Below are 16,085 nucleotides of genomic sequence, written 5' to 3'. Positions count from 1 at the left end.
AAGAGGCTATCTCAAATGTGAGGTACAGCTTGGAAAGCGACATGAAAGTTCAAAATGGAGGGGTCTGAAGCACACGCCTTATGAGGAGGGGCTGAGGGAACTGGGGTTGTTTAGTCTGGAGAAGAGGAGGCTGAGGGGAGACCTCATCGCTCTCTACAACTACCTGAAAGGGGGCTGCAGTGAGGTGGGTGTTGGTCTCTTCTCCCAAGTGACTAGTGACAGGACAAGAGGAAGTGGCCTCAAGTTGTGCCAGGGGAGGTTTAGCTGGGTATTAGGAAAAATTTCTTTACTGAGAGAGTGGTGAAACAGTGGAACAGGCTAACCAGGGAGGCGGTGGAGTCACCATCACTGGAGGTGTTGAAAAAACGTGTAGATGTGGCACTTTGGGACATGGTTTGATGGGCATGGTGGTGTTGGGTTGATGATTGGACTTGATGATCTTAAAGGTCTTTTCCAACCTTAATGATTCTATGATTCTGTAATCCAGCTGTAATACTATGATGCAGAATTTGAGGCAAGAAGAATGGCAACAGGCCATGACAGCCCTCAAAGACAGTAGACAGTAATTTTTAAAATGTGTTACTGCAGAAAGAATGGAGGTATGCTGGGAGAAGTGCAATGCAGTTAACATGACAGGAAAATTATTTTTAACAATATTCTGAAGAAATATACCTTAGGTACAACTCTATTTGGCAAGCAAGAGAAAAGGATGCTTTAATGATCACAGTGCAAGACCATATTGCCCAAATGAGAGTTTTAGCTGTGTGAATAAGAAAGATAGTATCTCTGAGATGTCATGTAGAAGAGCCCTGCAACATGTAAAACTAACCTGCATATGAAACCCTAAGAAGAGATCTGAACCAAAACCAAATCCCTGATCAAATACCTGAGTGACAGGACAACAGCATTATCCAAAAAGATCAAAAAAGCAAGTTGAAAGAGGAAAGTTAAGAACAACTAGCTGTCAATCAAAGTGAATTGTGTTGATCTGTGACCTCCACCCCCTCTTTTCTCATGCAGGGAATGAACAGTTAATGCTGACGTGTACAATTATCACTGCTAGGTATCTGACCCTGTGGTTTATTGATAGACTTAAGCCAATGTAACTGTGGGCTGCGGTCAAAGCAGCAGTCCTGCTGCTATCCTCTCCACCCTTATTTTCCCAGGCTCTCCCTCATTTCTTCTCCGGTGTTTGGGCAGCTATCAGATGAGTTAGATCAGATAGTTGATTAAAATGAAAATTCATCATTTATATTTGTAGGCTGATTTTTAGTCATATCAGTTCACTGGTCTGACTTACTCTGCATCAAAAGATCTCTAGAGCTGATAAAAAGGAAATGCTAGGAATACATGGCCAAAGGTGTGGGAGATAGGAGGAGATGGAGTGTCCTATGGATAAACTGGCTTAATAACTGTGAAATTGCATACCATGTTAACCCTTTCTTAGAGATTAATAAGCATGTCTGTTTTTCTCTCTCGAACTAAAACTCACTGCACTTTTTAGGAATGGTAGTGATAGAAGAACACTATCTGCTTCAAAAGCTACAGGTTCCCTCTGTTAATCCACCGATTTCATGCTTCGATTGAATAGACAGTTTAGTCTTCTAGCGTGGTCATTGTAATTTACCATTTACAGTAAAAGATTAAGAGTGCACTGTAAGACTGGAAAGTCTTCAGCTAGTTCAAACATCCAACCCAATATATTAAGAGTGAGATTTCCTGAGAGAGTGTATGTGTGTGTGTGTATATATATATATGTACAAAAATATGTTCTAAAAGAACATAGTTTCTCATGCTATGAGACCATAAAGAGGTATTTCCCCCAGGTAACTTCACGTAGAACACCAGGGACCTTTGATTTTCTGCGTGGTGAGGCGAGGAAGGGAACCCATGAAATTAAGGATGAATCATTGAGAAAGAGCGTTCATATCTTTAATGTGACTTTCCAGAAGAGAATGTTCAGGTGCATCTTATCAATGTATGTAACTGATAGAAGTAAGACTCTTCTCGGTTTCACCCAGTGAAGGGACAAGAGGGAATGGACACAAATTGAAATATAATTGAAATACAAATTGAAATTCTGTTTAAAATTAAGAAAAAACTTCTTTTACTTTGAGGGTGAATGAACACTAGAACATGTTGTTCACAGAAGTTGTGGACTTTCCATCCTTCAAGATATTCAAAACCCAACTGGACAAAGTCCAGGGTAACATGTTCTCATGCTTTGATTATTGGGTTTGGACTAGACACTCTCCAAACTCAACGATTCAAGTGATTCTGTGATCCCTTTGTTTTTTAATTGTAGTTTAAAGAATCATGTTCATAACTATTAAAAATAAGAGAAAGCATCAAAAACTAAGTTAAAAATACCTCACTGCCTGCTTAATATACCATAATACATACATCACTGCATATTTCAGTATTTATGATGACAATCTTCATTCTATTTTATCATCAAAATAATCTTCCCGGAGTCTTAACAATGAGAAACTAATGCACAAATAAATATTATAATTTCAAAATTATTTTCATGCCCAGATTGCATTTTTAAAAGTTAATTAAATATTTAGTAGACTAGTGTCTTCTCCTTCATGCTACCTTAAGCTCCCCAATAATCTAGTAATTTTTGGATAGTCTATTCTAAAACACTTACCCACTATCACACAAAACATCTGTAATACAGCAGTGTTTTGAAACCATTTCCTAACCTTAATATTGCTATCCTTGATTATTAGGACATCTTTCGACTCCACAACTATACATTTAATAGTTTTATGGCACTTTATTTCCCCAAGTAAATTTTAAAACAAAAAGGAAATATGCACTTGTCACCAAACTTCTACTTACATTCTGAGATCCATGATTCTCACAGTACTGTCTTTGGTGTGGATTAATAAACGCCTTCCATTTGGATGCACCTCCAAATGATTTATTGGTGTTCCTTTAATATCATTTTCTTTTATTTCCTACAGAAAGAAGGAAAATAAAGTAAAAAAAACAACCAAAAACTGAGTTTTAAAACTCATGTTTTTACACATTATCATTCATTTTTCTCTTGGATTACTCTTCTTCTGCCCACTTCATTGTATTTGGATAAGGAAAAAGTTTGTTCCTATATTAAGGCATTACATCCTAGGCAATTAACTTCTCACAACCACAAGGCAGATTCCACTGTGAGTCTCAACTTCTGAAACACAGTTGATGACAGAAATGCTGATTAAACATTAGGCCTCTAAGGTATGAACAAAGGTGACTTGTAAAACCTATGGTCTATTTTATTGTTGTCTCTAGAGAATAAACCTAATGCATTAGCATTTATCTGTTAATACAATGCTATTAAACCTCAAGCATTTTCATGTTTTATATACAAAAACTTGAAGTTGCAAAACCATTCAAAAATTTTAAGTCAGTGAATCACAGCATGCTCTATCAGCTCTTTTGTACCGTTATTTAAAGAAAATACACCTTTTCAGTTAAACAAAAATTAATGTATAAAAAAAATTTGAATTCAAATCAAATTACTAGTTTTGGAACAGTTCACATAAAAATTACAATGCTAGTTTAAGAAACCTGTATACCTTATTAATCCTCCAGTGTTGAAAACTTCCTTTGACAGATGTATCCCAAACTATTATCAGTCCTGAACTATCTCCTGAGAACATATGGAGCCCTGTGAAATAATAACATCTTATAAGTAGAAGAATACCACACAGAAGAACAAAAAAAGAAAAGGATGTATGAAACAAGAAACAACTTTTTTCTATTATTTTTGTGAATAGGCAAACACCAATTCTTTCCTCTCTTTTACTATGATATACTCATTGCAAATACATTTTGCTCATACTGCATGACATAAGTTAATACCATAAATTTGGATTCAGCACATAAGTCAGATACTGGGGTGCTGAATATTCTTTTAAGTTTTTTCATTTTTACTCATATTCTAGAACCAGCAAAAAATGAGCATTTATTGCTCAATGAGCTTCACATGATAGCCTAACGCTTACCTATACATTGACTGAGAGCATCTTGAACAAGAACAAATACTGTTTTCCAACTGTTATTCTTAAATTAAGCACAAATACTCATTCTTTATAAAAATGCAACTCTTTCCTCTTCATAGTACCTACTCCAGTGAATACCTCCAAAAATGAACCACCTAATTACTAATTATGTCACTAATACCAGAAAAAGTCAAACTCTTCAAAGCATCTTATTCATTCACCCATCTTCAACTCTTCCCACCCTCCACTAGTATATCAATACATCTCTCTCACTCACTTTCAGCTGTTAATCTACCAGTTAACATTATTCACAATGGTCAAATCTCTGTCCTTTTCTCTCAGTTTTTCACGTTCTCTGTCAATGTTGAAAAGTTCATCACCTTCCCACTTCTTCAGTCTAGCATTAAAATTCTCACACTCTAACTGCTGCCACCTCATTTTCTTTATCTTTGTATTGAGTTGATGACTTTGAATGACAATATAGTGGAGTTCTCTGTGCTACTGTTCTGATCATGCAAACTCCTATTCTGAAGTTCTGTTCTGAGAGTTCTCTAGAAGCTGGTTTCAGATTTCCTGCTTCTGCTTTTAAGTTAGTACATAATTCTTCCACCTACTTCTTTAGTCAAACCTGCCTTTTTTCCAGCTTACCTCTCTACACTAACTGCTAGGCTTTTCACCTGCATCCTATCCATTTGCCTCCTCTGAACAGTACCATCTGTGGTTTGTTTTTGCTGCAATATGTACAAAACATTAGCTAACTAACAATAGCTAGTTATAGGGACAAGGAAAACTAAACTATGACCAAAATTTGTCTAGTCATCATTGCCTCATCACTACCCATTTGTTTGCCTGTCCTTTCTACACTTGCCTTTTCTGATTACTCTCAATTTCTATCAAGGACTATGTGTCCCTTTGCGTTTGTTCAAATAAGGCATCATGCTAATGTTTTAATTGCAAACACAGCTAAAACTATTCTGTTCTATTACAGCATATCACATTGCCTCTATGAAATAAAGCAAACTAGTAGCACTCAAGTTGGTCTTCAACTGAAGACTATTTGTAAAAGTAGTACTAAGTACATACCTTCTGCATCAAAACAAAGGGTGTTGATGAAACTTTTGTGACCATCAAGCTCCTGTAGCAGTTGCCCATGGATTTCTTTCACATTTGCATTCCAGATTCTAATCACTGAGTCATAACATCCTGTCACGACCAACCAGTCAGCAATTGGGTGGTACTTTGCAGTGTAAACAAATGAAGGATGAGGGAAAACTCTCACTGCAGATGCCGCCTGCATTTCTATTTTCCACATTCTAAAAGGAAAGGATGTTAGGGTATCTACTGTATAAAGCAATCGCATACACTGGTATAACTGATGCCGTATTTTGTGGTAGTGGTTCTAGAGGCAAATGCTTGCAGACACCACCACCTATTTATCCTACCAATTTGTTCCTCCTGTATTTAATCCTTTAATATGATACTTTCTAAGAACAACTGATAAATTTACTACTTTACATAGTACTCTGTCTTCAAAGTAAATGCACGACTACTTACTCATTTAATGGATATTTTGCACATTTTAAAATACACATAAAGAATTCCATGAAATGGATCGGTTTCTTTCTTTCAGGAGTTATTAAGACCTTCTGGGGTATCACTATTTAAAAAAAAAAAAAAGTGGAACAAAAAAAATCCACAAAGGAACATTTAGGACCAATAAATATAAATAAAACCCCTGAAAGTTTTAAAAGAACAGTTACCTACCACACACTGATTGTGATCTCAAGGATGTTTTCTTCAAATAAATTCAGTTCTTACTATTCATCTATTTCCTATCCTTCACCACCCATAGCTGTAAAGTCAGATTTTTCTTAGGAAGTGTTTTTTGTTTGATGCTAGACATTTTATTACTGAGCCTTCCCCAAAGATGAGTCCATAAAGAATGGAACCTGGATCATGAAATACAGGTGGGCAGCACATTTCAGAGAACGCTCAGTTATAATATGGAATTTAATTGAGTGCCACCCTTCCAGGTGGGGCGACCACTTCTGGTGGCTACTGAAGAATTCTAAGCTTACTCTGAGGTGAGTTCATTACAAAATTGCAATCCCTTAAGAGTATAGCGATTAACTTGCAACTCAATGTGCAAAGGTCACAAGGAGTCTACCTGTCTTTTAGAATGGTTTTGCTCTAACAACATAAAAGTTAATTTATTGCTCACAAATAACGTGGGACTAAAGCTTGGGAAGGCTCAAGGGTAACATACAAAATACTATATAAAGAAGGATTCACTTAAGTTCCTGAATTTCCCTTCAACTTGCTTTAGAACTCAGTCCAAGAGATGATTCACGTAATAAACTGATAATGACTTAAAGCAATGGGGTGTCTTTTGGTCCTCGTCCTTCAGTTCTACCATGTTTCAATGGCAAAATACTCCCAACATGAAGGGAAAAAGAAGAAACTCCTTGCCTAAACTGAGACTTTTTAAGGACCTTAAGGCAACGGACAGTAAATACAGGAACTAACAACTCGTACAGTGACTATGCATAGCATACAGAAAAGGAGGCAGACCACTACAGTTTCAACTTGCTGCCACAAGAATTGAGGAACAGCTGGGCCATCTTATAGGTAACATAAATGACTGAAATTGGTTTTTATTTCAATATTAAAAACCTATTATTTAATCTGCTTCCAAATAAAAAAATAAAAACATGGGCTAAGCTCTCAAAATATTCTTTTTATTCTCACATACAAGCAGCAAAAAGAACCAAAACAGTTCCACACATACAATATATCATTTAACAATTCTTCTGGCATTTTAATTATGCAACTGCCTGTAGCATTACTGAGTTGCATAACAGAAACAAGAGATAGGGATCTGAAGAGCTAAAAAAAAAAGCCCTATGAAAAATCTATGAAGTTGCTCGTAATAAAATTATGCGGTGTCACAGCCATACTTTCATGTTTTTGTAGAGTTTTGAGAGTTTTGCTTTTAAAACACTAATCTGTTCAAGGTTTAACATTAATGCTACATTGAAGTACACTTTTAAATTCTAGAGGAAAATGCGTACATATTCAGTGTCAGAAATAATACTATTAAATTACATTTTCAGAAATTTAAGTTGAATTATTTAACTGTGTGTCAAAAAAATTACATATATATGTACAGTGTGGCCAATTTAAACACGTAACTTGAATCTTAAATTTTCAATTTCCTGCCTCATGTTCAAATTTGCAAACTTAATACTGCATCCATAATATGGCAATTTCTCCAAGGATAGAATATTCCAACTGTCTCAGTGACTTCTGGAAATATAAAGTCTTTTGGTTTTTTTGCTGCACTATAGACTTAGACACTACAGTTTTTGGAAAAGCTTTGGTCTCAAATACACATACATTAGAAACTAATATAGTAAATACAGCGTGATTAACTCCATCATATTTTTTATGTATAGAGTAAGTCACACTGCAACCAAATCTTTAATTAGAACATTATAGCACAGTTTTTAGTAAGAAATGAAACTGGACCACTTTCTTTTGTGCTTCTGATGTCATCTGCCAGAACATCTTCATCATACTGACCTGACAGTGCCATCAGAGGATGCAGTAAGAAGATATTGATCGTCTTTTGACCAACAAAGATCATACACTATGTTAAGGTGACCATAAAATTCTCTCAGGAACTGTCCAGAAGGAACTTCATATACTAGAGAAGTTTAAATAGAAAAATAAAAATTTCGTAAGTATTTACAATCAATTATATGCAATTATTTGTGCAAAGTTTAGTCTAATCTTGGGCTGAGTTTCTGCTAGCATAAGTCAACTCATTTTCTTTATCTTCTCATTTTCAGAGAACAAGATCAAATAGTTGTTAGATATGCATGGACAGCAAGCATATACTTCCATCTAGTGGTTCATGTATGTCACGAATGTCTTCATAGTTAAGAAACAGTCTACTTTAAATTATTAGAACCAGATTAGGATTATAATTATTTTTTTTCTTTTTTTAATTTTGACCGCTACGTGACCAATCTTTGAAATAGAGTAACATAGAGATCATTTTCTGGGGCTGTGTAATAAAGGAATCTAGACTTACTGTTCCTTGCATTTAGACATTTACTTTGTGTACACTTAAAATACCGTTCTCTCTAAATCTCAAAATTCTTATGCAGGGTTTAAAAACTATACAGTTGAGGCTACTGTGAAGCAGCAGCCCCAAGTTTGAGTAATAAGGAGTATTTGTAGTTCCAATGGACCTGGACCATGGCAGCCTCCAGTAGTCTGGCTGGAGATGACAGTATTCCAGGTATCTAACTTTCATGACAGGTTAGGAGAAAAACTTACACAAAAAGCATGTGATGTGGGCTAGAAAAGTTATTTCACTTAAAATCTTATTATCAGAAAATATGTTCCATACGCAAACTGATTTAGTATTTCTGGTAGACCTCTGCGCAGAAATAGTGTGATTTCATACCGTTAAACTGTATAAACAGTACCATGTATGAAAAACCACTTCCAGACCTATTAGCACAGAAAGAGCATTTTCCTCAATGCTCTTTAATGCAGAGAACAATTTACAAAACACAATTATAAAACAAAACCTCTAAAACCCCACAATTTAAAAATACATCTTTTGCCCTTGAATTTCAAACTACATGAGTTATAAGAAAAAAACCAAAAACATATTTTAAACTTACAAACAATGGGATAGCCGTTTGTTCCTGCACATGCTGCTGCCAGCATTTTCCCATCATGAGAGAAACGAATACAGAAACAACCCATATCTCCACCTCGCAGTGAAAACAGATGCTTGTTCGGTATGCGGCAAACCTAGCTTTTCAGGTAAGAATTGGGATTACACAGTTATGAATATTAACTACCCAAAGTTTAAAACACATTCTTAGTTCCCGTCATGCATAAGTTTTAAAAAGCTACTAACATCTTGAGGGAATTTGAAAGAAAAATTCAACCTTACAAAGACAGTTCTGCTGCATGAAGTAACTTAATGATTACAGTGTGAACTCAGAAGACTAATTACAGGCACTCAAACCTTTGGTCTACCAAATCACCTCTAGCATTCCTCATCTGTATTTCAATTCCTGTGTTTTTTTAAACATAACTGGAGATGAAACATTTAAAAAAATTGCACAGGTATTACAGTACCCCTTCCTCTGTCCCGAAATAGTTCCTCTTTGTCACCCAAGGACTTTTTCTCCAGAATTAAATTCAAAGTTTAAGGGTAATTAAAATATCCAGAGTAGTTATTTGATTATTTAACCTAAACCTGATTTACCTTTATAAATGTAAAATGAGTACGAACAGATACATATGCATTTAAAAGTATACAAATAGATCTACTTATGAAATAATTGAATATATACTGTCCACTTCAGAATAAAGGTAAATACATCTCGTTAGAACCTATATATCACAGAATCACTATGGTTGGAAAAGACCTGTAAGATCATCAAGTCCAACCATCAACCAACACCACCATGCCCACTAAACCATGTCCCACACTGCCACTTCCACACATTCCTTGAACACCTCCAGTGATGGCGACTCCAGCACTTCCCTGGGCAGCCTGTTCCAGTGTTTCACCACTCTCTCAGTAAAGACATTTTTCCTAATATCCAGCCTGAACCACCCCTGGCGCAACTTGAGGCCATTTCCTCTTGTCCTTGTCCTGTCGCTAGTCACCTGGGAGAAGAGACCAACACCCACCTCTCTGCAACCCCCTTTCAGGTAATTGTAGAGAGCGATGAGGTCTCCCCTCAGCCTCCTCTTCTCCAGGCTGAACAACCCCAGTTCCCTCAGCCTCTCCTCATAAGACTTGTGCTCCAGACCCCTCACCAGCTTTGTCACCCTTCTCTGGACACGCTCCAGCACCTCAGTGTCCTTCTTGTAGTGAGGGGCCCAAAACTGAACACAGTGTTCGAGGTGCGGCCTCACCAGCACCGAGTACAGGGGCACGATCACCTCCCTACTCCTGCTGGCCACACTCTTTCTGACACAGGCCAGGATGCCGTTGGCCTTCTTGGCCACCTGGGCACACTGCTGGCTCATCTTCAGCCAGCTGTCAATCAACACCCCCAGGTCCTTTTCTGTGGGGGAGCGTTCCAGCCACTCGTCCCCAAGCCTGTAGCGTTGCATGGGGTTGTTGTGACCCAAGTGCAGGACCCGGCACTTGGCCTTGTTGAACCTCATACAATTGGCCTCGGCCCATCAATCCAGCCTGTCCAGATCCCTCTGCAGAGCCTTCCTACCCTCGAGCAGATCAACACTCCCACCCAACTTGGTGTCATCTGCAAACTTGCTGAGGGTGCACTCAATCCCCTCGTCCAGATCATCAATAAATATATTAAACAAGACCGGCCCCAAAACTGAGCCCTGGGGGACTCCGCTTGTGACCGGCCACCAACTGGATTTCACCCCATTCACCACAACTCTCTGGGCTCGGCAGTCCAGCCAGTTTTTAACCCAGCAAAGAGTGCACCTGTCTAAGCCACGATTCGCCAGCTTCTCCAGGAGAATACTATGGGAGACAATTAAGCCTTCTCATGCTTTTTAACCTCTCGCCAAAATAAAACATTACAATGCTCAGAACAAACTTCTTTTATTTACAGGCCACGTAGCTACAAATTCACATTACAAAATTAATTTCATATTTAATTTATGTATCAAACAACATGACAGGACAAGAGGAAATGGCCTCAAGTTGCGCCAGGAGACGTTCAGGCTGGATATTAGGAAAAATTTCTTTACTGAGAGAGTGGTGAAACACTGGAGTAAGCTGCCCAGGGAAGCGGTGAAGTCACCATCCCTGGAGGTGTTCAAGGAACGTGTGGATGAGGCATTGTGGGACATAGTTTAATGGGCATAGTGGTGTTAGTTGATGGTTGGACTTGATGATCTTACAGGTCTTTTCCAACCTTAGTGATTCTGTGATGTCATCCATCTATCTATATCTATGGAGACAGATACAAATATATTGTGGTTCTTTAAAAAGATAATTCAGCTTTAAAGGTAAAACAATAATTTAAATGTATAAAAAGAAAATAATAATTTTGAGAGATTGTTCATTTTTAAACAAGTACATCTGCTTTAATATTCTTAGGCAAACAGACATGCCACATCATGCTAGCCTTACTGAAACTTTTTCACAAGACAGCACAGCACAAAATACATCATCGTTGCTACTAAAGTTCTTCGGTATGGACATGGACTAGTCTAGGAATAAATGAGCTGCCAAATTTTATTTGTATGATGGCAGACAAATATTCTTAGGATTCTGTTTCTCTTGGTTTTGATTACACACTTATTTCCAGGATGGCAACTTCCTGAAAAGTAACGAACAATAGCATGAACACACCTTTTATATATCCTGCCATTTTTGGTAATGAAATTTCCATTGTAAAAACCAGACTTGTCTATTCTTTACTATTTTATTATTATTATTAGCAATTTTATTTCCCAGAAAATTTTAATCCATGTATATTTAAGTGTTCTTTTTGAAAGGATCTGCATAAGGACTACAGTATGCAACCAAAATAAAAATCAACATTCTTTGTTAACAAATCTTTTAATATTCAAATTTTTATAGAACCATGAACTCATGCTAATGGCATTCTACAGAAAAATATTAAATCATTGCATAGACATTCTACATATAGTTGCAAAAATATTCCCTTTTTATGATTGCTAATTTCCATCAGCTACAGTGATCTAGAAGTTAGGATGAAGTCAGCAAGAACCTTCTTAATAAGGTTCTTCAATGAAAGTTCCTTCATAACTCTGTTATACTGTAAAAATAACTTTAACCGAGGGAATTAAGAGAAAAAAAAAAAAAACAACAACAAGAAAATATATTTCCAATCAAGCTGAAATCTGAGAACTGGTTTCCTGTCTTACTTCACTACCTGAACAGCCTTCCTCTTTCAAATTCTTAGAGAATTCTGGAGATAAAAATACCTGACTGTTCTGGGAAAAAAATGGTTAAATCAACCACATGTGGTAAGAAGCTAAGCATCCTCTACTATTTCTGAGAGTTCCTTATGTTTTGTATTTTGCTGAGGTTTTTTTTAATTTGCTTTAATGAATTACTTGCTTCATAATACTTATATCATAAAGTTATAAAAATATATTAGATCTTTAAATTGTTTTTCTTTAAAAAGCAAATAAAAACACTTCACCTGTCCAGGCAATCTTGTCCATTTAAATGGCTCCTTTTTCTCCTCTGGAAAAGGTTCACATGATTTTTTAGATCCCTCTCTCTGGAGCTCACACAGCGTTGCACTACTTTGTTCCTGCTGAACTGCTACCATGGAGCAGAAAGAAGGAGCAACCTCAAGGCAAACAAATCAGGTATAAACATTTTAAAAATGAACAGTGTAATACCTGAAAAGATTAAAAGGTACTTTTCAAATGCATTGCATTTTTACACCTGAAAAATAGAGATTGGAAAAAGCTTAATACATGAAAACTGCGTAGCAAAAATTTCATTTAAAGTAACCAGCAAGTCAGAAAGTAATCTGAGCTTCCAAAGTTGCGTCAATCAGATGGTATAAAAGATTTTTCAAATAATCAATACTTTTCTATTTTTATTAACTATCCAGGTCAGTGAAAATTAGTAATACCCTACTACCTGGTGAAGCTGTTGTATAAAAAAAGCATTTCATCATGTGAATAGTTCCAGTGACATTAACCTACCACCTTCAAATCAAAATACTGCTTTGGCAACAAAATCCATTCTTGATACCAAAAGATATTACCGGTGCTGTATATGGAACAAACTATGTTCAAGTGTTGCAAAGAAAAAAGGAGGCCTGACCACATTTGTGATTTTAATCGTAGGTAAAGCATATATACTTTCCAAACTTCTATAAATACACTTACTGAACCTTACATACAAGTTACACCAAGCTTGAACACACAGGAAGCCTTAATGCTGTGCAGCAGCCTAGCAGCCCCATGGTTGAGGGGCACAGAGGCCATTAAGCAGCAGGTGCAGTTCTGATCAGTTTCACTAAGGCAAGTCTCTTCAGAAACACATGTGAATACCAGGCAAAATTACTGTTTTCTTCCAGGCTGAGGGTTGCTAGGTATCCACTTCAGGGTGCATAACTGTCTAGGTTCTTGTGACTAAAAAGGGAGGTTGGACACCTACTAAGCAAGTAGAAACCAGCTTAGGAGCTTAAATCAGTTGTCTACACATAAGTGTCCACTTCCATGCAAAGATGCCCTGTTGTATCTGAGACATGTATTTTCATATCTACCAGCCCATGCAGGAGGTATGGGAGATCTGGGCCCTTCTGGAGAATCACACAGAATCACTAAGGTTGGAAAAGACCTGTGAAGCAGGAGACTAGGCAGGATCTGTAACAGATCTTCAATGAAAGGAGAAATCTATGCACAGAAAACTGTATAAAGCCATGGCTCTTATCTGGAGCTCAATCCCAGCCTTGGCAAATCTGGCATTTATCAGAACAAGAATGAAATAGTATCAGTAACCAATGGTTCCAAGTCAAGCACAGCTCAGACAGCCTATACAAATTCATCGCATCACTTGAGCTTCACAGAGGACTGTAAAGTAGGGAAAACTGTAAACCAGTGACAGCACCTAAACACACCAGGAAAACATTCAGACCATGGAGCAGACAGGCTCAGGACACTTCCAAAAAGATGAAGCACAGCTGCTCAAGCAAAGTGCACAGAATTCCTAACAACCTCAGCAGCTGACTGAGCAAGAGGCATGCAGATGTCATTCCAGTATACAAATTAGAAAAATGTTCCAAAAACATATGAACTAATCCCACAGATTAGCTTGGTTCTGGACCACATCTCACCAGGCTTCCCTTGACTGTATGAACAGTGAGCAGAAGAAAGACTTATAACAACTGTAAATATATTATGTAACAGAACAATATTGTACTCGTATTGCAGAACAATAAATGCTGTATTTATCTTGAATGCACATCTCAGCACATACCAATGTAAGCCTCTCTTTAAAGGAGTTTTCATTAGAGAAAAAAAAACACAACTCATTATAGCTTGAGGGTGCAGGGAATCAAGAGTTAAGTGACTTACATCTTCTCTCACTTACAGAATTTACACATCTGCATGAGTCCAGTGACTTAAAATGTCATTTCTCCTAATGAGAAGGAGTATCAACCTTCAAGAAGGAATATCAACCTTCAAGAAAGTACCCTGAAAGTTTTCTCATTGTCAGTGGCAAAATATGCGAAATTGAGGATGGGAAAGTACGCCTATTCTTCAAAGACAGCTATGAAGGGCTGTGTTTGGAACATGTATCTTAAGATGCGAAGTTCTTATTATAGCTAGTTATATACTAGCTATTTAATATACTGCATGTTAAGTACAGCTTTTACATAGATGCATACAAACACACACACTCACACGCTCTACCTAGTTACTAGTTCCTGCAGTGAAGTCTGTATATTTGTAAATATATTTATATATTGCATAGATAACTTACATGATCTGGCAGTTTTATGCCTCTTACGGTCACATATAAAGTTGATGGGTAACGATTTCTAGGACATTTTGCCCACCAGTCATAAACCTCAACAACATTTGAATGTGACTTGGTCCTTGGGGGTGGGTAATATAATTGCAGACGGAGTTTTCCATCAATGTTTTGAACTCCATTGGCACCTACAAGCTGGAAGGGTGATTATAAGAGGAAAAAATGTGTTACCTTAACATTAAAGTAATAAAAGTCATTGATTATTTCTAGTATCTTAAACAACTACAGTATAAACTCTGAAATCCACCTCCCATTGGGGAAATATACTATCCCTAAAAGTGGTAATGAAGTAAGCATGTAATAAACACCCCCAGGATCAAATCACTAAGATTAAAGCTTAGACGGCAGCCTAGTTTTGAAACATGCTTCATATGCACAACAGTAATATCCTGTATGTGGGAAGACCTCTGCCATACCTTCTTTTTTTTAATTACTACTTGCTGGAATCACCCAAATCTCAAAGGACTGTCAATCCACAAAGAGCCTCTTCCAAATCTGTCCCCTTTGAACAATGCAGCAGAGGGCATGGGTAAGGCTTTGACTCAGAGCAGAAAATGCAGCAAAGCAGCAACCTTTCCAACTTCAGAGGAAAGAGAGTTCTCTCTACTGAACTAAAGAACAAGTGTACCTACTGCCATTAACACTGACCATTGTTTATCAGGACATTTCTACTTTGACTAATAGAGATGAAAGGATAATGCAGACAGATGCAGTAGGAATGAAGAACAGGCCACCATTTTATTTGTATTTATGAGCTGGAAATTCATCCTTCCTTTTGTTCAGGAACATGCTGTACTGAATGCCTGGATGCACAGTTCCCACCAGCTATACACCAAGACACAGATACCAGACCTCTGAATGCGGTAGATTCATGTTGGGCTGAGAAGATACTCTATATGGAATGATATGGAGGTCCCTCTCCCTTCCCCTAAACTTGCAGTCCATTATCTTCCCCTGTATTTCTCATGTTGTGGACTGCTCAATGGCTGTCAACATCTACCATCCACAGAGGTAGGTATAAATGAACAATCCTCAGGCAAATTAAAGCTTGTCAGCTCTCAAAGGCCAAATTGGCACATTCCACTCTCTCCTAAAAAAGTAAAAAGGTACATGACGTACTGTCTAAATTACCTGTATCTCACTGCTGAAGCATTTCAAACTCTGCAAACTAAAAATGACAGGCATTTTATAATTAGGCTAGGGAGTCTTTTCGAAGACTGGCCAACTCAAAATGCCACCAGAATACAGAATAGCTGAGGTACAGAAGTTAGTGGATTTGTCATTTTCTTTGCAGAGACAATCTCATGAACACACAGAAAACCCTCAAAGAAAACCTCCTTCTGTACTTTATGAACAAAAAAAAATTCTTACACATTCTATACTTTCTTGAAAAATACATATTCTTTACTGTCAAGCTTGTTACTGCAAATTTTATGGGGTGAAGGAAGAGGGAAAGGAGAGAACAGCCAAGCAAGCAAGGACTTGTTTTTCCATCTCTGTTGCCTGGAAATATTAAAAAAAAGTTTTCCCACTTA

General features: G+C 37.2%; 1 protein-coding gene across 2 annotated transcripts in view; it reads right to left on the bottom strand.

The window, feature by feature from the left end:
- AHI1 (Abelson helper integration site 1) overlaps positions 1 to 16,085 on the bottom strand; it is a 104,011-nt gene that overhangs the window by 74,385 nt on the left and 13,541 nt on the right. For both annotated transcript variants that reach the window (XM_059833031.1, XM_059833024.1), the window contains 7 exons: positions 14,500 to 14,685; positions 12,197 to 12,349; positions 8,702 to 8,834; positions 7,587 to 7,710; positions 5,088 to 5,317; positions 3,579 to 3,670; positions 2,848 to 2,966 (listed from right to left, as the gene is read on the bottom strand). In XM_059833031.1, coding sequence (XP_059689014.1) covers positions 2,848 to 2,966; positions 3,579 to 3,670; positions 5,088 to 5,317; positions 7,587 to 7,710; positions 8,702 to 8,834; positions 12,197 to 12,349; positions 14,500 to 14,685 — 1,037 coding nt within the window. The remainder of the gene's footprint in view (positions 1 to 2,847; positions 2,967 to 3,578; positions 3,671 to 5,087; positions 5,318 to 7,586; positions 7,711 to 8,701; positions 8,835 to 12,196; positions 12,350 to 14,499; positions 14,686 to 16,085) is intronic.

Source organism: Gavia stellata, chromosome 2, assembly GCF_030936135.1.
Source record: "Gavia stellata isolate bGavSte3 chromosome 2, bGavSte3.hap2, whole genome shotgun sequence".
Taxonomy (NCBI): Eukaryota; Metazoa; Chordata; class Aves; order Gaviiformes; family Gaviidae; genus Gavia; species Gavia stellata.
The sequence above is the reverse complement of the archived record's forward strand: the minus strand, read 5'-3'. Positions and strand labels throughout refer to the sequence as shown.